Source organism: Episyrphus balteatus, chromosome 2, assembly GCF_945859705.1.
Source record: "Episyrphus balteatus chromosome 2, idEpiBalt1.1, whole genome shotgun sequence".
Classification (NCBI taxonomy): Eukaryota; Metazoa; Arthropoda; class Insecta; order Diptera; family Syrphidae; genus Episyrphus; species Episyrphus balteatus.
This window is the reverse complement of record NC_079135.1, coordinates 119,024-143,301: the sequence shown is the minus strand read 5'-3', so window position 1 is coordinate 143,301 and position 24,278 is coordinate 119,024. Positions and strand designations below refer to the sequence as shown.

Sequence of the window (24,278 nt, the reverse complement as noted above, 5' to 3'; positions counted from 1 at the left end):
TTTGTTGTTTCTATAGTTTATCGCATGTGGCGTTGTCATGTTATAACAAAATGAATTTAAAATGTTACAACCTGTCTGTCGTCCATCGTGTAAATCTTCCATTTGCTGACTGAATACACATTCCGTGTTGAACGTTGCCATTATGTCAGTGCCACTAAAAAAACCTCAAAACTACTTTTCTGATTTTAATATCACTTCGTAGTTCGTTCGTCTAATTTCTTTTAAAATGTCAAAAATGGCTGACGCAGAAAAAGACGAAGCAAAAAATCTTGTAAGCAATTAATTAATTACTATCAAAGTAAAATATTTAACTTTTAAATTATACCACAAATTATTATACTACCCGTCAATCTTAAATTATTTACTATACATCTTTCATTACCTAAGACATTTATCTTGTTATTAATTGAAGATTGTCAGCTGATAGTGCTCTAGGATTACAAAATATTATAAAACTTAAATATTTTTACAGCAAGTCGAATTCGAATGGGTTCTTCGTGATGAAGTGCATCCAATACTTAAGCAACTCCGGATGATTCTTATAGTAAGTCCTTCTTAGATCTCGCTAATCCCCCAAATCTAACTTGTTTTTGTCTCAGGAATGTGCACATCGTTTCCCTGTGCCATTGTATGAAAACGAAGGAAAAAAGACGGAGAAATTTGTTTTAATGGCACCACATGATCAATTAAAGTGTTCAGTAACCCTTACGGGAGACAGCATAACCCAAGCGGTCCGAAAAGAATACATTTCTTATAATTTAAATGTTTGTTATATTTTTCAGTTTCTTGTTGCAGGACATAAACTTTAAACTTCAAAAAGCACCTAATCAGGTACAGAGAACTTCAATAACACAAGACTCACCGTGGAAGTTGCAACAAGTTCAAGACGCTGCTAACCATTTACAACAAGCAATAAATCATATTGACAATGTTGACGAAAGTTATCATTTTAAGTGAGTATTATTTAAATGAGAGACCAGAAATAACAGCCAACCTTTATTTTCAATTGGTTTCTCTCTGAGAGTTACCACATTACTTTGAATAGGTTTCGGTTGAAGCCTGGTACGCTGCTCTCGCTAAATTTTAGCCAAGATAAAACTCCCATACAAGTTATCGATAATTTGTATGGGACTCATTTAATCTTGGCTAAAATTTTTCGATAATTTGTATGGGAGCTAAAATTTAGCGCGAGCAGCGTACCAGGCTTAAGGTTTGAGATTTATTTAAAAAAAATGAAAAATAAAGGTTATCGGTTGAGTTTTTTTTTTTTTTTTAAATATCTCAATGGTTGAGATTTTTACAATGAAAAAGGTCAACCTTTAACCGTTTTTGCTGAAAATAAATCAAAAATGGTTAATTCAAAGGAAAATCTCGAATACGTCAAAAAAGTCTTTATTTTGCAAAAATAAATAGTTATGAAAACGATGTTTTTTTCTTAGTTTAGGTATTAAGTTCAACTAATAATAGACTCTAAGTTCTTTGACCCACCAAGATTATATTTCTTTTCACTTAAGAGGCCTCCGGACAAAAGTTCGAACTCAGATTCGAAGATTCGTATCTTCGAATAAAAATGAAATAGAAAAAACTCAGACCTAGGAGAGAGTTGACCAATAAGAATCACAGAAAAGTGACAGTTTTTTTGTTGGAACAATTAAAGAAGGTATTTTGTCATTTGGGGAAAATTATATTGCTTTTTTCATATAGCTATACATTTAAAAATGCATTAGAAAATGAGCAATTTTGATGTTTTTCATGAAATAATTATTCAAAAATAGGGTCAAAAATGAAAAATCTGCTCAGACCATAATCTAATTTTATTCATTACCTTTAAATAAACATATATATCATATGTGTTTTCCACTGCAGTTTCTCATAAACTATGCAAGAAAAAAGTTGTTTTGGACTGTTTTGCAAAAACTGTTAATGAAATACCTATTAAAAAAAGGTATAAACAAAATTTAAAAAATAAAAATGTGGCTAGACCATATTTTAGATTAAATGCCAATCTTTCATTAGCAAATTAGTTTTTTTTTAATAAGTGTTCTGTGGACCTCACAAAATGTGCAGAAATTTTGCAAATTTCTCGTTTTTCTCAAAATTTTGTCCGGAGGCCTCTTAAAATAAAATCCAAAGATGAAAATATCCTTTCCACTGTGATTTTAATCGCTGAAAAATACAACCAAGGAAATTTTGAATATTTCAGGAGACCGGTGTTCTAATTGATAAATTTGCAGATGAGATTTATTTTTTTTTTTCTCAGCGATAACATATGACCGAAACATAAAAAAATACAAAATAAAGGTTTCTCTCAGAGTTTGACCGAAAATTTTCTTCTTATTAAAATAAAGGTTATTTTATGACTTTTATTGAAAATGGCAACAAATAAGAGTTATTAAAGAACCTTTCAATAGGTTGATATTTATTTCTGATCTCTGATTTTAAATTATAATAATGTACAAATACTATTTTTAAACTTTTTATTACATTGAATTGTTGCTATAGAACATCTGACGAAGTTCTCCATGTAGTTGGTGATATTCTCGGTGCCTTGCAACGAGGTCGCACTAGTCTGGTTATACCAAAGAAGAAACCAATTGATGAGCTGATGAAGGGAAGGAACATGGTAAGCAGCAAACAAAAGTTATTTACTTCATATTCTTAAAGTTACCTAATTATTTGTTCATAGAAATCACTAGCACCAAATCTGCCTGAGGATCTAGCTATAAGCTTTTATCTGCAAAGTCACAAACTAATTATAGCAGTGTATCAATTAACAAATATTCAAGGAACTATGAAATTTGACTCTTGTCAAGCTGAATTCTCAGTTCCATGGCTAAATGAAGTTCTGGTATTATTTACCGTTGGCTTGCAGCTTTGTCAGCAATTAAAAGACAAGGTAAGTTTTCGTCTTACAATTTACCTACCAATAAAAAAAAAAAGGATTGTAACTTCTAACGATATGGTTAAACTATAAAACAAATACCTAGATAGTTTGTGTATTTAAATGTATTAATTCCAATTCTTTAGTTAGCAGCCTTGGTCCCACACTTTGTTCTATGATCGATTGTAGTATCTAAAGAAAACAATTTTTTTTTTAACGTACAGTCAGTCGAATTCGTATCCGAACAAAAGATGTGCATTCTTTTTAATAATTGCTTTATCAAGGGACACGGTAGTGCCCAGCCAAGTTCTCTAGCAACTTTGGCACTACACCCTTATTTACAGGAAACAACTCAGGCCATTTTCGACCCCCCTCTAACTTCCACACCAAAGATGCTAGAAATTTCAAACTCGCTACATTTATTGAGCTAGTCAAAACCAAACACCTTACAAAATTTCAGCCTCCTACAATTAGTAGTTTCTGATATAAAGGGCTTCAAAAATCGCAAAAACCGTAACTGACTCACTGACTCACTGATTCACTGACTCACTGACAGATCATCAAAATTATGGAGAACTTCCCGATATTGTAGAAACTTGAAATTTTACACGGTGATAGGACTTGTAGTGTATACAAAGGAAAAAATCGAAAATTTGAGATTTTCAATTCAGGGGGCGTGGCATCCGCCCATTTCCGCTGAATTTTCATCAAATATTATAGAGCACTTCTGATTATCGTAGAATCTTGAAATTTAGTATAATGGTAGAGCTAGTAGTTTATACAAAGGAAAAAATTTAAAGTTTGAGAATTTCAGCCAGGGGGCGTGGCAACCGCCCATTTCCGCTGAATTTTCTATAAAATATTATAGAGCACTTCTGATTATCGTAGAATCTTTAAATTTGGTAGAATGGTAGAGCTGGTAGTTTATACAAAGGAAAAAATTTGAAGTTTGAGAATTTTAATAGCCGTGTTTGTGTGCTAAAACAGTATCTAGCTGAGTAAACAATGTTGATTTTCCCTCTATTTTTCATTTTTTTTAGCAATAATTCTTATTTTATCCGGTATAAGCCTCTTCCCATATAGACCTGAAGGGTCCAGAGGAAAAACAGCACAAGTCCATTCCAACTCATTTCGAGAAAATCGCATTTTAAAATTTTGTTCTCCATACAACTTAAAGCATACAAATAAAAGCACACAATTTATTTAAATGCCATCAGATAGTGCTCAGTAAATACTACAAGACTTCATCATTAATTTATTTTTGACAAAAAGTGAACATGTGCTGTTTTTCCGTTTTTTTTTTTTTGAATAATTATTCCAATTATTGTTGAATTGTTTCAGATCGTCAACCCATCTCTTTTTCACACGCCCTCTTGCTATGCTCTAGTCAAATAAAGTCCATTTAGTTGTGACTTTTGTCCTCCTTTGGTCTGCTGTTCCTGATAATATACATATTATGTTCTGCCCAACTGTATTTTAATTGTTTTGTTCGTTGTATTACGTCAACTATGTTTGTTCTTCTTATTTCTTCGTTGCTTATTTTTTCCTTCTTATTTTAGTTATTATAATAACTATTGGCCTTTCAAAAAAACTAAATGAAACTGCAAAAAACTTTTGTAGTTTGAATATGAATTTGATTGACTGTAGAAATTTTTTTCCAATTACATACACCTTTTGAAAAGCAATTTTATTTACTTAATATATGTATAAGTCGTAAACATATTTATGTCTACACATAGTAGATCCAGATTTGTCGCTCTGTATAAAAGAAAACGTACTATGAAATTAGGTAAAAAAAATTACGTTACGTAAATTTCTGTCTTTAATCTCTTTTCTGTAGTTATAACAGCCATTTTATAATTAATATATAATTTAATCATTTATTAATCAATATAAACAATCATTCAAAACATTTGCAAATTAAAATTGATATAACCTCCAATCAAGTTAAACAACTTTTTGAATACCGCAATTCGGGCACCACTAATGAACAACTGTCACTCAATAGCTTTTAATTAATAAACATTTTTATTTACTAATTTCGTCATAAGAAATGTATGTTTTTGCTTAGAATAATTCTTTGATGTCTTATGTAAATTTCTTTAGTTTTTCCGCTTGTTATAATATAAAAAAAACAGTGAGAACAACAATTATCACAGAACCAGAATAGTAAAACAATCAATACGAATGGATTCTGTGATAGTTTGGAGACTCTCCAACACGAATTATTTTTTGGGTTTTATTTTTTGTAATCGTAGAATTATTTTTCATGTCGAAAGAATTTAATTTATTTTGTGTTGAATATTATGCCATTTTTATCATCACCTTAACATTTAATTTGTTTTTCGTTTATTTTTGCATTGCAGATTTCCGTGTTTTCGCTGTATAAAGACTTTACAGTTGGGTCCCGATCACCGTCTGCTCTTTCATATTAAAATAAATTATCAGTTAAGTTTAAATTTATTTTTGTCATATAAAGTAGAAAATTAATTTACTGTACTAGCTAAAGTTGTCGATATATCAATTTTATCGAACTCAAACAACTCTTTTTACCATAAAAAATGTTAAAATTATTATAATTTTTGTATTATTTAATATTTTAAGTTATATTTTTCAAGAAAAAATAATATATTGTGCGTTTAAACCAAACTAAAATAATAGTTTTTAAGTTTGATCTAGCAAATTTGATTCGTTTGACAAAATCAACAATTGGGTAAAATATGGTGCTAATGTCCTGAGAAAATGATGTAAAACAATTATTTTAGCTGTGGTTTATTAGTTTTGAGGATTTTACTGTTGAGGATGACCTTAGTTTGCAAAAAATTTTTCAATTTTAATACATTTTGCGATAGTTTTTTTTATGAAAGAAATTTCTGATTTCTTTAAATTTAAAGGATTAGATACTTAAATCAGATTACTGTAGGAAGATAATCATAATTTGTTTTTTTTTTTATTTAGATGTGTTTTGTAAGTGGTTGAAATAGATCTTATCATACTAAATAACTGACGATGCGGATTTAAACATTTATTTTGTTTGTATACATGTTTTATTTATATACTTTTTATTAATAATCATTATTTTGTGATAAATTTTTTGTAAACAGTATGTTCAATGCTTTTTTTTTTAATTTTTTTTTAATTTGCAAGGGATGCAAAACTACGTAAAGGACAAAGACATCTTCGACGAATTATTTTCATCAGCAGTAAGGTTTGGAATTAAATCAAAAAATTTTACAGGAGAGACAAAAAAGTAGAGAAACAACAGAGTAGTTGGGAGTAAAGTGCTGTGCAAAATTTGAATTTAAGTCTATTTAGAGTTTTCTGAATGTCTTCAAATTTTCTGGGTTGCTCCGCTGACATATTTGCTAAAAAATGGCATTCAAAAGTCATTTTCGCAAAAAGGTGGAGTTACGAGGATTCCTTATGAGGCCGACGATTTGCTTTCATTTAGTATTTTTGTCTGCTGCAAATCACAGAAAAATTCGTTTCGCATCACCATCGTACTAGACTTATTATGGAACAAAATGGGGACATTTTATGGTCTATATAATTGAGATCGGTCTTCGAATATTTTTTAATGTTTGTGTTTCAGAGGTAACATAAATATTGTGTTACGTGAAGATATAAATAGCTTACGGAGAATGAGTGAAACATCTGGAAAAGATCTGGTACATATATTATTTTTGCCCGAATTACATAGATGAGAATTATCCCTTGGAATAAAAAACCGAATTCGTATAAATGCAGGATCTATTATTACGTATTACGAAGCCAAAAACCATAAAACAACAGTCACGACATAAACCGATTTATTAATAATGAGAATGTATCCATGAACATTATGTCATATAAATACTGTAGGTATTTTAACTTCTTTTTTTCTCCTTCAAGCCTAGTACGCAGCTGAAGCGAACGAAATTTTCCATACAAAAATTTCGTTAACGAAATCTTGACCGAAATTAAATTTGTTTTGTTTTTGCTTTAAAACTTATTTTCTGATGTTTTTTCTTGAATTTTTTTATTTGTATTTTTACAAAAATTTCATTAACGAAATCTTGAACGAAATTAAATTTGTTTTGTTTTTGCTTTAAAACTTATTTTCTGATGTTTTTTCTTGAATTTTTTTATTTGTATTTTTATTACTTTTACTTTGCTATAATACCCTATGGTATTTTTTCGTTAACATGTTCGCTGTCGACTTTGGAGACTCAAAAATTTTTCGTTTCGCTTCAGCTGCGTACTAGGCTTCAAACAAAAAAACTAAAAGCAAATACAAAAAGTAAGAAATAAACGACATCCAACCAAAAACAATAACTGTCGTACAAATCATCGAATATCGTTGTTTAAAAAGATCGTAAGCCTTTTTTGCAAGTTAATAATAACGAAATGTTGAACAATATTTCAAGTAAAATTTTGAACTTGAAACTCACAATGGCGCACTGGTCAGCAAAATTAAACTTTTTTGTTTCAGAAACCAACATTTTTAAAGGGGTTTGAACTTTGAAGTGCTGAGCTGGAATCCAAAGGCAGAAATTTGATCATATCACGTTTTTGAGTTAAGCAATCAATTGAAAAATCAAATATTCAGTTTTTTAATTGTTTAACGGTTTCTGTTACAAAACTTTGTTGGCCAATGTTCGAAATATAAAAAGCTTTATTTATTTTTTAATATTTAATATCTTCATTTAAGAACTTTTGGTGAAAAGCCAATTTATATTGATAAAATTAAAAAATAAAAAGCGATTCTAAAAATGCATTTTTCATTTTTATTAAACAGAATATATTTTTAAACTATTTTCATGATATTCATCTTCTATATTAAGTTTAAAAAATGGAAATGATCCAAAGTTTTCTTTAATTCCCAATAAATATTCTAAAAATCGATTTCTCTTTTTCAGGTAATGATCTAAGCAAATACCCATTAACTACAGAAGACAAAACAATGTGACTCTTTTTCAAGGGGAACCATAACTCAAAAAATATACCCCATGAGAAGAGAATAATTCCTTGCGAAATTATTACAGCTAACTCGAATTCTTTTCAACAAGTCAAATTGATTTCGTTAGAAGAAGACGCCTTGTCTGTCAAAATTTGTATTAACAAAATTCAATTCATGTAAACAGATATTATAAGATGTGGTATGTACCTACTTACAGTTTGTTTTTTTAAAGAAATTCTTGTTCAATTATTTTGTCTACAAAATAATACTAGTAGTTGTTAGTTATTTGTGTCTGAAGCCAGCAATTTATTATCTAGTTCATCTAAGATCTAAAACTTACTGCTATGATGTCAGCAGTAAAGTAATGAACTAATATCATTTTTATTTGAGAACAAAATTCTTAAAACTTCGCAAGGAATTGACCTTTTTCAGTAAGGGTGAAATTTATATATTAAACCAACACCCTGTATGATTGATTAAATAAGCCTTATTATATGTACATCTATTGGTAACTTTGTAATTTTTAATGACTTCATACAGCCTTACAAAAATTTTGTTTCATTAACTTCAAACTTATAGTGGGGCGGCTGAACATTAAAAAAGAGGTCAATTGTGCGCTTTGTTATAAAACCATGAAATTAATACAGTTGGTAGTACTAAATGTAAGAGTTATTTTGAGATTTTGGGCCACCATATTATAGTATAGGTAATGAAACATTTTTACTAATACGATACATGATTTCGAGGTATTTTTTTTAGCGAGAAAGAACACTTTTGAAATGTTACCATTGCACCACATGGAAAATGTATGCATTTTTTTGAACTGCATAATGATGTCATACATAGTATGAGAACCAAAAATAAAAAGAGATTTAATCATATTTACCATGGAATATTTATTTTTCATGACAAATTTAAAGAGCTTGTATTTATTTTTCATTGAGTTTTCATACAAATTAAAATATGGAACGATATATTGGCACCCCTTTTTAACCATAACCATTACCTTTAAGCCAACCAATGTACTTATTTTGCTTTCCAAAAGGGCCCCAAATTCTTGTGTGCCCAAGGGCCCCAGGATAGTTAAAGACGGCCCTGCTTGTATTTACTTTTCCGGATGGAATACAAGGTGGCCCAAAATAACTCTTACATTTAATACTACCAACTGTATTAATTTCATGCTGATACCACAAAGTGCACGAATTTGATGCAAAGCCGCCCCACTATTATATTTAATGCTATACTATAATGTTTGCGTAGAAATTTGGTTAAATAGCAACACTATTTCAATGACAATAAAATTAAGTGCTGGCTAGTGAAAAAAAACTAAATAAAATAACATGCAAAAAAAAACTACCGAAATAATGTTCATGTAATATTTTTTTAATTGCATTGCAAATTAATTGTAACAAAATTATAAGTTCCATAAATAGTAATGAAAAATTTCTGATTTATCGATAGAAAAACAATTTTATATATTCTATGGTCGTCCATTTTTATTTAATATTTAACCCATTTTTACTCATAAATATTTCTTTAACTATTTTAAACCGTAGTAATTCGTATTCACTAAAAGACATTCTTGGTATTATACTAAGGTAGATGTTGCTTAGCTTGGCATACAAAATTGCTCTTTTATTATAATTTCGAACACAAACTATTCTTCATGTATGTTCGTGTTTAATTTAAATTTTTTAAGTCATAACATTACAAAAAAATTGTTCGCTCACTGACATATGGTGTTTTTTTTTTTTGTTGGTAATCAAAATCTCTATAAAATATTTGCAGAAGGTTCTGAATTTTGTTCAATTGGTTTTTCTCAAAAATTATTTTTCTCAAAAAACAAAGACTGCAGATCAATTTTAATACCCCAATTTCATATTAACACTTGTTTAATTTTATTAAAAATTATCGAAAAATTCTATTTAGCTTCATATTCATGATTCCGACACAGATTTTAATAAAATATTGCGGTAATCAGTTAAAGTAAGACTCTTTTGAACTTGAACTAAAACAAGATGAGTAATGCAATAATACGAATTCACTAGCCTAACAATAAACGAAGGTTACATAAGGTTTAAATTTTTGGAGTTCTTAGGATATCAAAAAAAAAAAAAAAAAAACACCATCAATAATATTGTCGGCACAAAGCCAAAACCTCGAATCTGCATTTTTGATATGCGTCATTGAACTATCTATGTCCATTATCTATTTTTCGCTTTGAATAAGTCGTTTTTCTAAAAACTACAAACTTTGCAGATACGTGGTTTTGGCTTTGTGCCCACGATATGAGGGCCTTTTATAAAAAGGGGTGCAGGTCCACATTTTAAACTAAAAAAACAAACTCTGCAAAATTAATTATTTCACAAAATAAAATGACAAGATAAATAAAAACAATTGACTATTTTCACATCTTCAATCTCGGTTTAAGGTGAATAAAAAATATTAATATGACTGCGATTTTTTTAAAGCTAAAAATATGGACCAGCTCCTTTTGACATACAGGGTCCTTAATAACTACCAAATTAAATATTCTATTAAAATGAAGCAAATTTCATTTAATTTTTTCATTTCATTTTTATTATTTAAAAAAGCCGTGAGATGAAATCTCATTTATAGCTTAAAAATAAATATATTACAAAATCAGTTCTGAAGCTAAAGTACGTATATTGAACTGATTACTGATATAATAAATAGAAAACAAATATTAAATATAATATAAAAAAAATTAGGATTGCGTTCATATAACTTTAGCTCATAAGCGTTACATAAGTTACATTTTGAAAACAAATACTTGCCTGGCCTTATTGTTAAGAATAAAATTAACCTTAACGCATATACATACATAATAATAATCCTTGATGCTTGATTTTATTTATATAGGTATTTGAAAAACTTACAATTTGCAACTATTTAATCACTTTGTGTTTGAGTCAATTGTTAAAATTATTATGATATTGTTAACTAAGTATGTATACAATTCAATTATGATAAAATAAAAACTGTTCTTATATTCAAAAGCAAACAATATAAGGAATGTAAAGTGCAAACATAAAAAGCAATAAATAAATTTAAACAACTTTTGTTTTTTTTTTATACGAAATCTCTGTTGAAAATTTGAAGAGTCCCAAAAATGTTATTCATAAAAAAATTTAGTTTCTTCCTGCACACAATTTTTCAATAGCATCAAAGTTGCAAATACTTTCCTACGAAATCTTTGCTGAATGATCTAATTTTGAGAGTGATTTTTCTACTTCTACCTTACACCATATCACCTTCCAACATTAACAAAATATAAGAGGTTGTCAAAGATCTAGCTTTCAATCAAAAACGCAAAGAAATCTATACTGTAAACTTTATTTTGTATTTACACGGATATATTAAGATAACCAAAGTATAAAATCTGTTACTTGCATTAAATCAATAATACATAATTCTGAATATGTATGTATACTTTATTGTTATAGCTGTGCTCACAATGCTCATTTTTATTGTTGACAAAAATATTACCAATCTTGGATTAAAATATAATCAAGTAAAAGACCTCTCCCACCATCAGTAGAAAGAAACAATGAAATATTAACACAGAAATCTTGAAGTAGTGGCTGGCAGAGAAGTGGTATCTATCGACTTCTAAGATGTTTGGTTGGTCAGTGTTGATTGTCGAACTGTATAGTGTGTACGGTTAACGTCTACAACTATCAGCTTTTTTACGTTTTTATTTTTACTACAAGTGAGTGCTGAATAAAAAAAAAAAACAAAAAACAAACTAAATGATAGTTCTTTTGTTACTTAAGTGTGGGGCTTCGAATTTTCCTAGGCAAATCTTAGTAATTATTATAACAATAAACCAAGAGCGAAGTTAAAGCTAAAAGAAAAGTGTGAGAAAATTCAAACAACAAAATTGATCAAACATGGATAAACCTATCGCTTCTTCGAATAATAGTGAAAACCATATGCGTTGTAGTGTTTCCCATTTCATTAGTCTTTGATTTAATAGATTGCAGATGGTTACAGGTTACAGCTTCATCTTCGTCAACATAATTTAATCTTTGGTATTTTTCATTTTGTATGTGTCTTCAATGTGTTATGAAATTAGTTTCCCAATTTATTTACCTTTGAAATTCGTAACAACAACTTGTTTAGCTTTTCATGCAATTGCATCTGTGTACAATTATTTTTATAGCACTATAATCTTTTATAAGGTAAAACCATATAATGCTTTAAAGGTTGTTTGTCTTGATATAGTTAAATGTATGGTGACATTCAGAAGTTCATTAAGTTTTTTTTTGGCAATTAAACAAACTATGTTAGACGTAAGACGAGTGTTTCAAACTTGTTTAATTTGTTTCAACCTAAAAACATGTTTATTTCCTGATTTCAAATTCAAATGTATGCCAGGGCTGAGATTATAAAAATTTTGTTTCTTTTTTTTAATGATTTTTCGCAAATATAACTATATGTAGTTTGTATAGATCAGATGTCATACTTTAAGTTAATGAAGAAGATTTTAATAAAAATACTTCTAGGTATATATTTTGATGTTTAAACATTTATATACGCACTTTATGCGTATTGCCTTTTTCATCAAAAATGTACTTTATTATTTTAAAACATTTTTTTGAATTATAACGTTAAGAAGCTTATGACTATTGTCCTACAAAATAGCCATTTCGAAATCATTTGTTGGTTAATTTGACCTTTAATGCCACAAAACCAAACCATGCGAAGAACAAACAAACAACATTTAATAAATTTTATAACATCCAATCTTCGTATGAACCATGATTTTGTCAAATTAATAATACTCCACATCTGAGAACTTAAATTACATCCGGTTTCGTTGTGGCCTCGCATAATTAGAATTTATTATGAACCTCTGTAGGTCTTAGGTCTCTTTGTGGTTTTCATCATCAAACTCTCTCTCTCGTAAAAATCAGTTCATCGTCTACGAGTTCATCACCCATGATAAATAAAAAAAAGAGACTTGCAAGTGTCTGGCCCACCATCTGACGGTATTTATACTGTGGGGTTAACAAAATTGTTACTCTTTAGCTTCCTCATAACTGGATTAATTACTTTATATGGAAGTGTAAGTTGGGTTGACATCTTTAATTTTTGCTAAAAAATTATTTATTTGTTTGGTGCATCACTTTGCAGTTTAAGTAGATATTTTTTAGGGGTTCGGTGGCGTATGAGTAACTTTTTTTCAATATGTAAAGATAAAAAATCCTGCTAAAAAATTATTTATTTGTTTGGTGCATCACTTTGCAGTTTAAGTAGATATTGTTTTAGGGTTCGGTGGTGTATGAGTAACTTTTTTTCAATATCTAAAGAGCAAAAATCATAAGATTTTTCGAACACTTGAATACAATCATAATTTGTTTGAAATATCAATAAAGTGAAATAGCAATATTAATGCCACAAAGAGCATTTTAAATAACTACTACATGCTCACAAGAACATATGACTTCACATAAAATCCCGTTATTAAAATTTTAGACGAAATATTTTCGGTGGCGTATGAGTAACTTTTTTTCAATATGTAAAGATAAAAAATCATGCTAAAAAATTATTTATTTGTTTGGTGCATCACTTTGCAGTTTAAGTAGATATTGTTTTAGGGTTCGGTGGCGTATGAGTAACTTTTTTCAATATCTAAAGATCAAAAATCAAGATTTTTCGAACACTTGAATACAATCATAATTTGTTTGAAATATCAATAAAGTGAAATAGCAATATTAATGCCACAAAGAGCATTTTAAATAACTACTACATGCTCACAAGAACATATGACTTCACATAAAATCCCGTTATTAAAATTTTAGACGAAATATTTCGGTGGCGTATGAGTAACTTTTTTTCAATATGTAAAGATAAAAAATCATGCTAAAAAATTATTTATTTGTTTGGTGCATCACTTTGCAGTTTAAGTAGATATTGTTTTAGGGTTCGGTGGCGTATGAGTAACTTTTTTCAATATCTAAAGATCAAAAATCAAGATTTTTCGAACACTTGAATACAATCATAATTTGTTTGAAATATCAATAAAGTGAAATAGCAATATTAATGCCACAAAGAGCATTTTAAATAACTACTACATGCTCACAAGAACATAATATGACTTCACATAAAATCCCGTTATTAAAATTTTAGACGAAATATTTTGTTAAGAGTATGACTGATTACACGGTGTAACACTCAAAATATACGCGGGCGGAGACCTATCAGGTTTTGTAGAGCTAGTCGCACTGAATACGAAACGGTATTTGAAAATCCCCTAACACCCCCAAAATCTGGAGTTACGGGCAAAAAACGGTTTTTTGGACCTTCACCCATTGAAAAAATTCTAGCTTCGACAATTTTTTACCCATTTTCGATTTTTTTACAGTTTCTGATAGAAGATAAATATACCTTTTTAACAATGTATAAAACATGTAACTCGGTTAAACCACTTAGAATTTATAAGATGTCAAAGTTCAAAAATTAAATTTTTTTTGTCATTTGCCCAACTTCGGCATCAATTTAAAGTATATGTTTTCAAAACAACATGCTATTAAAAAAATATATTCTAAAACTATATCTATTTCCCAATTGATAGAGGTATTTTTTATGAAAATCACTTCAAAATTGGCTTAGAAAAAAAAAATTTTCGATTTCAACCCAGATACAGAAATTCGAACTTTTAGGTATAGAACAAAAATGTTGTTTCGGCACGTAATGTTTAAATTAAATCAATATAATATAACCAATAGTTTTTGAAATAATCGATTTCAAAGTTAAAAATAGGGGACAAAAAATTTTTTAAAACTCATTTTATACTATTTTTGTTCAGACTGTGAATCTTAGTAAATAAATTACTTAGACAGAAAACTGCCTCAATTAATTCCTTATCGAACAGTGAAAACTATATGTTTCTATGTCTTCTAGTTTTTGAGAAAATTGAAAAATAAAAACAAATAAAAACAAAAAATATTTTGAAAAAAGAAAAATCTGATAAAATAATTTTTCAATTTTCCCAAAAACTAGAAGATATAGAAACATATAGTTTTCACGGTTCGATAAGGAATCAATTGAGGCAGTTTTCTGTGTGAGTAATTTTTTTTTACTAAAATTCACAGTCTGGACAAAAATAGTATAAAATGAGTTTTAAAAAATTTGTTTCCCCTATTTTTAACTTTGAAATCGATTATTTCAAAAACTATTGGTAATATTATATTGATTTAAAAATTAGAATCATATGCACAATTTTGCCTTTTGAAAATGGTATCATTTATCACTGTAAGTGTTGCCGTTGTTTTTTAATAATTTTTTTTTATTTTGATAATTTTTTTTTAGAAAAATGCCCCTCCCACCTAAACGGGAGGAGATAGACCCCCTCCCAAAGAAAAAAAATTTTTGTATTGAGCTCCTCTACAAAAACCCTTCATCAAATCCTGGCGCCCAACTTATCCTACTACGTGCCGAAACAACATTTTTGTTCTATACCTAAAAGTTCGAATTTCTGTATTCGGGTTGATATCGAAAAATTTTTTTTTCTAAGCCAATTTTGAAGTGATTTTCATAAAAAATACCTCGATCAATTGGGAAATAGATATAGTTTTAGAATATATTTTTTAAATAGCATGTTGTTTTGAAAACATATACTTTAAATTGATGCCGAAGTTGGGCAAATGACAAAAAAAATTGAATTTTTGAACTTTGACATCTTATAAATTCTAAGTGGTTTAACCGAGTTACATGTTTTATACATTGTTAAAAAGGTATATTTATCTTCTATCAGAAACTGTAAAAAAATCGAAAATGGGTAAAAAATTGTCGAAGCTAGAATTTTTTCAATGGGTGAAGGTCCAAAAAACCGTTTTTTGCCCGTAACTCCAGATTTTGGGGGTGTTAGGGGATTTTCAAATACCGTTTCGTATTCAGTGCGACTAGCTCTACAAAACCTGATAGGTCTCCGCCCGCGTATATTTTAAAACCTCATTTTTGTAACACCGTGTTATTTACGCGGTGCAAAATAATAACGGATGTTGGTAAACATTTCTTATAAATCGATGAACATTGGCTGCATACACGAAAACGCATGTCTCATCATCACGTTACGCCTGAGTCTATAAGCATAAGCAGTGTGGGGAAGAGTTTAGGAATTTCATCTTAAAAAGCCCAAGTCTTATGACGCCAAGCCTAACTTAAGACAAAATCCACTATAATTGAATGTTTAAATTATGAAAGTGAACATGCAGTAAGATGGCATATATGTAGTAAAAAAAATTTTTTTTTTTCAAAGCGGTAAGTCGTAGAGAGTTGAGTTTTTTAATAAATAGACCAATTTGTTAGAGAAATGGCAGAAGTATTGAAAACATTCTAAAAAAATCAACAGTAGGTAAGTTATAAACGGTTTTTCAAAAACTATGCAGGGGGACTTTTTTTTACGAAAATTTTATTTATACCAATGGATAGATAATGAAAAAAAAAATTAGGATTCTTTTAAGACCCTGATTTTGAAATATGAAACTTCTAAAATCAACTATTTTTAAGGGGTATTTTTTTAATTTTGAAGTGGCCGGTAACGAATTTTTTTTACTCATATCCTTATTGCAATTCTGATGGTCTTAAAGAATTTTTTGTTTAATTGGATGAATACTCATAATACTGATAAAATAAGTTTGCATATTATTATCTATAATATTTCTCTCAAAAGCGCACATATGAAATGTACAATGTACATAATGTATAAATATGTATATATTTTTTGTATTAAAAAAATATACATATATTTAAAGCTCTAAGTATGAGGAATTTAATACATTGGTTATGGTTTTATTTGTATATACAACATAAATATAAATAAATTTTAATCTTTAATGTAGCTGTTTAAACAACCAAAGATATGACAGAAAATGAGACCGTCCTTGTCATTGGAGGAAGTGGCTTTATTGGACAACATATTATAAAACTTCTTTTGCAATCCAAGGATGAATTAAAAATAAAAGAAATTCGGTCTCTGGATAAGGAACCATACAAAAACACAATTGGTAAGAACAACGTATGCATTTTTAGATTCTCACTAAAGTTAACATCAATAGGAAATTTCGATACTTCCCAATTGGTCACATTTGTTGGTGATATATGTGAGCCCGAAACTATGGAAACAGCTTTTTCTGGGGTTGAAACAGTATTTCATTGTGCAGCGTACGTGAATATTCAATACCCTCCAAATTACCAAGAATTAGAACGGGTCAATGTTAACGGTAAATATTCAGAAAAAGTGATTGAATTTGTTTGTGAACATATTATGTGTTTGTCAATGGTCATTTTTTAAAACAGTGTCTAATCTAAGACAGCTCTTACTATTAGAGTGTTTGCTGAGACACTAAGATGAACTGAAAAACACTCATGAAACAAGCATGAATTGATAAATATTTTTTTTTTACTTGCTATAAAATAACCTAACACATGAAAATAAGGACCAGATTTGTAATGCCATTTATTAATAATTAAATAGGTGTGCATTAATTATGAGCAGGAGTGTACTTCAGTTTTGAATCAGCAAATGGCTCTTAGTGAATTTAATTTATAAGTTTATAAAAATTCATGTATTTGTTTTTTTTTTTTTAACAGGGACCCGCTCAGTCATTGACATGTGTATAAAGCATAATGTAATCCGATTAGTCTACACAAGTTGTGCTTCTGTTTGCCTAATTCCTTTCAAAGGATATAGCACATTTTCCATAATAATAAACCAGACAGAATCAAAAGCATTGACACCGGTTCATGATTTAAATAAATCACCAATTGAGTTTGATAAAGGGTTTTTAATACCAGGATATTCAGCTTCAAAACTTAGAGCTGAGAAAATTGTGTTAAACTCATCAGGAGCCACACTCAGCAATCAAGCAGGTAAGTTAAAAATATATATAAATACCTACTAACCACAAAATTACGAAATTACCGTTAAAGTGCAGAATATGTTGATTTGCACAAATGAACTAGACATGGTTAAGGTAATTTGGATATAAGTCGATTCGGTTGCGAGATTCTACTTAAATTACCAAGATTGCCCACTTTAATCAGCGTTTAATCGATTCCGAATTTTAACGAAATGCACAAACAAAATTATTATTTAAACCCAAAATTCATAAATGAATATTGATATTGTTTATTTATTTAACCATTTCCGAAAATGATGCATTCCATTAAATTATTTATCGTTTAAGGTTGTCTTCAAACTGTTGCGATGCGCCCACCCCTTACATACGGAGAAGGTGATAATCATTTTATGCCAGCAGTATTTAGATTTTTATCAAAAAGAGGCAATATTTATCCACGAATCGCTGGTTCGGGTGGAAAACAACAATTGGCATACGCAGGTTGCCTATTTAAAAGGATACCATTTATTATATACCTAAAATATAAATTATTACTTTCAGGAAACATCGCGTGGGGGCATATCTGTGCTTATAAGACGTTAAAAGCTTCACCGAAAGCCATTGCAAGTCTTCCAGTTTTTATAACAGATGATACTCCAATAAACGATATGGCGAGATTTGTTCAAAAAGTTGGAAGAGCTACTGGTGCTGTAAAGTTCAAAACAAGTGTGTGGTCCATACCGCATTTTATTTTTTATCTTCTTGCATTTCTGGTTGAAAAGGTCGCTAGTGCTTTTAATTTTAAACTAGATTATTCCTTACGCGCAGTAGCCTCATTTACGGCATCCGTTTTATTATTTAGTCGACTGCGAGCAGATATTCACATCGATTACGAACCATTGATTGATGGCGATAAATCATTGGAAATAAGTGGTAAATGGTACAGTCAATGGTATCAAAAAAATATTCATAATTCACAATTAAATAAAAAAAAATAAAAAATGTAATTCCAAATAATTAAAGCATATCCAATAGCTTGCCTTTAGCAATAACTTAAATAAAAATATCCAAAAATAAGAACGTATAAATAAGTTTTCACTGCACATCACGTTTTAAGCATTTCCGTGTGCTATTATAAAAAGATTTCTTTTAATATATGTATGTAAATAAAGAAATAATTAATAAATACATTAAATTTTATTGGTTGAAATTATTGAAATAATTTCATAAGTATTTGGGTTTCAACAAGACCAATGAGTTGAAACAATTAATTCTCTTGTGGTATGATCTATTATAAGAGTTTCATTAAAATTTTTCGCGGCTTACTTTCTCATGGAATGCGCCATTCATACAATTTAAGGCCATTGTCTCTTCATATGCCAAAAAATTGTATGAAGTTCTTATCGATACAAATGTACATTACGATAATGCATTTTCCGTCGAATCTAATTGAAATTGACTTACCCATTTTTGAAATTCTCTAATCCAGATAACTTTGAATTTATTTATAATTTCGACAGCCTTTACCTTTAAAAATAACATAATGTAGGTTCAAATAAACTTGTACCTAAATATGTCAAATACTTGTAGCTTTAGAGCTACAACCCTTTTTTTCTTATCAAGAGTCGTCATGGTACGGGCATTACTTTCTGGGTTATTTTTTTTTTTTGCATTTCAAGCAGCGTGAATTGAATAGTAAATAAAAGGTGTCCTTTTTAAATATTGACAGAGTTCGAATAACTCGTTGAATTTTCAATTTTTTCGTTCAAATATTATTTTGTGTATTTCCACGAATGTATTTTATTTTGTATAGATTGAGGGCCCTATTATGAATTCCGAATCGCTGGAAAATTTTTATCATTTTCACCATTACACTGAAAAATGAAAAGTTTTTAGAACAAAAGAAAAATACCTGCCGTTTTTAACATTATCTGTTTTATTTGTTTAATTTTTTTCCAGTATATCGTAATCAATATTTTAATATAATACTTTTCACATACACACGGCACGTTGTGAAGAATTTTCCACCATATTTTCCCTACACTTAAATTTAAATTTAATGTATGTTTATTCTATATTTGTCCCTCTTTATATAATATGATGTTTTTTCTTAAATATCGATTTAAACGTTTGCCTTTGCCTTCGTTTATATTTTTTTAATTATTTAATAAAAATTCTATACATTTTGTAATTATAAAGATAAAGTAAAACGAAAACTTCAGGAGCCTTAAAAGACCACAAAACAGTTTTCTTATCTTTTTCGTGTATGCTGTTCTTTACTAACAATAGTTATACATTTTTGCACTATATGTCTTTTACAAAATGTTCAATTTAAATTCTTTTTTGATTTAAATATATATATTCCTTGTATATGGTATATGGTTTGAGTTTAGTCATCAGTAAATATGTTCAACATGTTCATTAAGATAAAATGGCTTGACATTACTTTTTGTTGTTTTAAATACAAATCGTTTTGTTTTACAAAAATTAAAAGTTTATAATATTTTTTTTTCTTGTCTATCAATATTGGCAACATGAATCTGTCGATTCACTTTCTTTTATGTACACTAATTTATCTTGTCAAATGCTAGATATTTTTTTTAAAATACATTGATCACACTAAAGACTATAATGTATAGTTACTCTAAGCCAAATGTTGTTTTAAGCCTGGGGAGGTTTTTTTAGACATGAAAAGTTTCTTCAAGGTATCAGCTATAACTTTCATGTACTATTTTCTAATTAATTGATTTATTTTTGCTAAGAATAAAAGCATTATTGCCTTACAAAATGTATCTACTTGCAAACAAATGATTTGCAACGATTATCTTCATTTTTAAAACTATTACAGTTTATATAAGTTGGGTAAAACTTTTAGACTCTGTTTTTTTTTTCCTTAAAATCTAAATATAATTTTATGTTTTTTTTTTTTGTAAATTGTTTACTTTATGTTCGATTAATATATATATTTCTTAATTTGTAAAAATGTATCTTTATTAATAAATCAATCAAACTGTTATTGCTTTTAATTCTTTTTTTAGGGATAAACAATAAATTATAAAGGTAAATAGTTTCTTTTACTTTCACGTCGGTAAGGCCCATTATAAAATGAATGAAATAATTAAAATATTTATTTTATAGATTTAACTTACTTTATGCAATTATGAATTACATAAAGCAGCATGAAATATGTAACATTTCTTATTTATTTATCTAAACAGTTTTGTATGCTAATTTACAGACTGTATATAGAAAACTACATATATACATATCTTTATATATATTTCGATATGTATACATATAGGTATACACATAATATTTCTTCAAATGTTCCGTTACACTTTTCAGTGTGTGTATAAAGATTTAAATTCTTTAATATAATTATACATAGTATTTTATAAATATGGTTGTTTTGTAAAATTTATATTATATTGTCAATTAAACATAATGAACCATTTTGCGGAATATTTTTGATAAAAAAATCAACAATTCTCCGCAAAACAAATCCACAGTCGAAAATACCAAAATCTAGCAATTCTGCTATAATAATTGCTTTTAAGTGATAATCAATTTAGTTACGCAATTTATTTCCCTTAGGCTGAAAATTGTTAAGTTGATTCGAACGGGCTTTTACCAATCAAAAGCTGCCCCAAAAAATGTACAGTTCATATAAAAAACAAATATGTTGTAATGTTTTTATAAAAAAAAGTGAAAAGTATGATATGTCCTCAAAGAATCAGTTTATTTGTTTGAAAAAAATTAAGATTTTGCCAAAATAAGAAAGTACGTATGTACAAGTATAATATGTTGTATCAAATATAGTTTATCTCTTGATTTTAAGATTGATCCTTGTTTTACACATCAGTAAATTTATAAATTTATAGATTTCAAATTTCATATCAAAGTAAAATTGACTCTTCATAGGGTGTTATTCTTACTTTTATTTTGAAAATGGGTTAAGGTTTGCTTATTGACTTTTATGCACGAATAATATGTTATGTATATTTTTTTAAATTAATTATTATTCAACCAATAGAAAAAATCCTCAGAAATAATTGACTGCTTTGAAAAATCCGTAATCAATAAATAAATATGAAATACAAAATTTAATAATGTATTTCCTACAATGTGTAATTTAATAATTTAATTTTGCTTGAGTTTTTATAAATATTTATGCTTAAAATCTGTTGAGATGTGAAAAAAGTTTGGAAAACAAAAATAAAACAAAAATTATTTTCACCTAGCGATTTTTTTTTTCGAAGTGTAACTCTTTTAAGGTTTAAAATTAAAAGTCATATAAAAATGAAAAGATACTTGCATAATATTCATTTTCATTAAATTAAGTAACAATAGAAAATAATTGATATTTGTTATGATTTTATGTACACTTAAGTGTCAAAATAGTCTAAAATGTTCAATATATTTTGTCACTATTTCTGAAACTATATTAAAGAATTGCACATTGTTTGTTAATTCATTTTAACTTGTATTGTATATAGTTTTATTGCTTTTAGAACTTTTCTTATATATATATATATTTAACTTTTGTCCTTACATTATCTAGATCATTATGTCTCTAAATACTTGTAGATATTTTATCTTTTAGTTTGCTTTCGTTATAAAAGAAAAATTAGTCAGTCAACCAAATAAACAATTCTTAGAAGAAATGATGTACATTTAAACATTCTTCTATGTCACTTCGATACATGTTTTGAAATAAAATGCATCCAAAAAGTTATTCATTACATTAGTTTACCATTTTTTGTTTATGTTAATCAGTATATCACTATCTACCTTACTTAATAATAGCATCTACATCTGTTTTGTAAATATATTTTTTTTTTAATTTTTCTTTGTGTAAAATGTTATCAATTTTTAAATAGAGTTTTTTACATTTGCTTTGTTACATATAATTGTAGAAAAGTATAGATTTTAACTTTTTTAATTTTTTTTATAATAATTCTGCTAGGCAAATCAATTTCGATAAATAAATTTCGATAAATTGGAAAAGGCAATAGAAAAATTATTTCAAAAATTTTTAAAATTTAAATGTTTTCAAATTGTACATTAGAAAGAATAGTTGTAAAAATGATGTTAAATTGAAATTTTCAACGAAACAATTTAAGTTTTTTAGTAGTTAACACGAGATAAAGGTATGTTTCTTACCTCCACGCACAAAAGAACTTAGAGAAACAAATACGGAGGCGATTAAATGATATATATTTTTAAAATTATTTTATTAAACAAAGCCCATATTCAGAGACTTGAAAAACCTATACTATCTATTCTTTCTTACTTATGTTGCCTATCTATGTAAATAAATAACATTGAAATTATTGCGTGTTCGAAATGGTGGATGTATATATCTGAACAAAAAATTTTTATGTAATATTGATAAATCTTAGTATTTTAAAAATTGGTGTTTTTGTTTGCTTGGAATTTTGTTTTTGGTCTGATGCCATTGTGTAATATCATTTAGTGTGGCACAAGCGATTTTTCTGAACGAAAAAAGGAAAAACAAATAATAGATATAAAACAAACAATTTTCAACTTTCTCTAAACAAGTCTAATGAAAACAATTTCCATTTAAATTACATAATAACTAATAACAACTTTTTGTCATAAACGGGGAATCAAAAAAGTTGACAGATAAAACAAATTTTTTGATCTTACTTTTTTTTTAACATTTTCTATCTAATGATAATAATTTTAATTTTCAACTTTTAACAAAAGAAAATAAACATAAAATGAAAAGTTAATCTTGTTTTGATTACAGTAGGGAAGATTTTTTTTTCACTTGTAGATATTTACAAGTAGTTAAAAAACGTTTACCTCTTACATAAATTTTTGTATTCTCTCTTACTTTCATGGGCATCTCAATTTTCGTTTTTGTTTTATTTTTTTTTTCTTGTTAATTTATGATTTATTGAGTAGTTTGTTTAGTTAAATTTCATCGTATCATGGCTTTTGTAGTCTTATACTGAGTATATTTATACAAATGTTTGTAATTAAAAATATAAACTGTTTTTATATCTACGTTTCATATTAATATTAACTTACACAATATAATGTATATATACTTATACATACCACTAGATTTGGTACAATATGGTTTATTTATATTTAACTATGAGATACTTATTCCAATAATCAGTTAATCATTTTATATATTTTGTTCTTATAGCTTCCGTTAAAGAAATCTTATATTTTAAAATATGTATTAACTGTTGTAGCCAAACATCAGAATGGGTGCTTTATAGAACCTCACATTTTTCAAGTTGGCCAAATTGTATAGTAGATGTGACATCTTTAATTGTTTATTGTTTAATGTGTGAAGTGGTGTTCAGCCTTTAGCTGATGTGGATGCTTCAGTAGCCCAAACAAAAACAAAGTTTACAATAGATGAATTGCTTAGTGGTATCCATTTGTAAAAGCTGCAGGAATAAGTGGCCCCTGAAAAGATGAACAAATATACTTTTATAAAAAGTCATAAATGTATTAGCAGATATATTGGAAAAAATTGGGTTCAGACATTTTTTCATTTTAAATTATGGTAGGTAATGCTATATGCAAATTGAATATTTGTGCATTT

The 24,278-nt window shown here is 27.9% G+C and overlaps 3 protein-coding genes across 14 annotated transcripts in view; 2 read left to right on the top strand and 1 right to left on the bottom strand.

Annotated features, from left to right (window-relative positions):
- The first annotated feature begins 137 nt into the window (after positions 1 to 137).
- LOC129911936 (protein rogdi) lies at positions 138 to 10,662 on the top strand. Of its 2 annotated transcripts, XM_055989969.1 has the most exons (8): positions 138 to 271; positions 473 to 544; positions 600 to 731; positions 796 to 953; positions 2,503 to 2,623; positions 2,687 to 2,896; positions 5,248 to 5,328; positions 7,780 to 10,662. In XM_055989969.1, the coding sequence occupies exons 1-7, from the start codon at positions 227 to 229 to the stop codon at positions 5,314 to 5,316; spliced, it is 807 nt and encodes a 268-aa protein (XP_055845944.1). In that variant the 5' UTR covers positions 138 to 226; the 3' UTR covers positions 5,317 to 5,328; positions 7,780 to 10,662. The 2 variants fall into 2 exon arrangements, with proteins under 2 accessions (XP_055845944.1, XP_055845946.1); XM_055989971.1 differs by lacking the exon at positions 5,248 to 5,328.
- LOC129911933 (3 beta-hydroxysteroid dehydrogenase/Delta 5-->4-isomerase type 3) lies at positions 7,915 to 18,848 on the top strand. 3 transcript variants are annotated; one of them, XM_055989958.1, is made up of 6 exons: positions 10,783 to 11,553; positions 16,691 to 16,855; positions 16,907 to 17,071; positions 17,442 to 17,720; positions 18,038 to 18,190; positions 18,251 to 18,847. In XM_055989958.1, exons 2-6 carry the CDS (start codon positions 16,711 to 16,713, stop codon positions 18,685 to 18,687), a joined length of 1,179 nt encoding a protein of 392 aa, XP_055845933.1. In that variant the 5' UTR covers positions 10,783 to 11,553; positions 16,691 to 16,710; the 3' UTR covers positions 18,688 to 18,847. The 3 variants fall into 3 exon arrangements, with proteins under 3 accessions (XP_055845932.1, XP_055845933.1, XP_055845931.1); XM_055989957.1 differs by lacking the exon at positions 10,783 to 11,553 and adding an exon at positions 7,915 to 8,019 and having other exon boundaries at positions 18,038 to 18,848; XM_055989956.1 differs by having other exon boundaries at positions 18,038 to 18,848.
- A 4,724-nt stretch (positions 18,849 to 23,572) lies between these two features.
- LOC129911934 (RNA-binding protein Musashi homolog Rbp6) overlaps positions 23,573 to 24,278 on the bottom strand; it is a 103,710-nt gene continuing 103,004 nt past the window's right edge. For all 9 annotated transcript variants that reach the window (XM_055989959.1, XM_055989965.1, XM_055989966.1 and 6 more), the window contains one exon: positions 23,573 to 24,139. In XM_055989959.1, the coding sequence (XP_055845934.1) occupies positions 24,098 to 24,139 (42 nt within the window). In that variant the 3' untranslated portion in view covers positions 23,573 to 24,097. The remainder of the gene's footprint in view (positions 24,140 to 24,278) is intronic.

Coding starts and splice junctions, on each gene's coding strand:
- LOC129911936 (XM_055989969.1), top strand. CDS start 227: ATGTCAAAAATGGCTGACGCAGAAAAAGACGAAGCAAAAAATCTT. Junction 272..472: donor AAGACGAAGCAAAAAATCTT/GTAAGCAATTAA, acceptor ATATTTTTACAG/CAAGTCGAATTCGAATGGGT. Junction 2,897..5,247: donor GTCAGCAATTAAAAGACAAG/GTAAGTTTTCGT, acceptor TTTGCATTGCAG/ATTTCCGTGTTTTCGCTGTA.
- LOC129911933 (XM_055989957.1), top strand. CDS start 16,711: ATGACAGAAAATGAGACCGTCCTTGTCATTGGAGGAAGTGGCTTTATT. Junction 17,072..17,441: donor AGAACGGGTCAATGTTAACG/GTAAATATTCAG, acceptor TTTTTTTAACAG/GGACCCGCTCAGTCATTGAC. Junction 17,721..18,037: donor CACACTCAGCAATCAAGCAG/GTAAGTTAAAAA, acceptor TTATCGTTTAAG/GTTGTCTTCAAACTGTTGCG.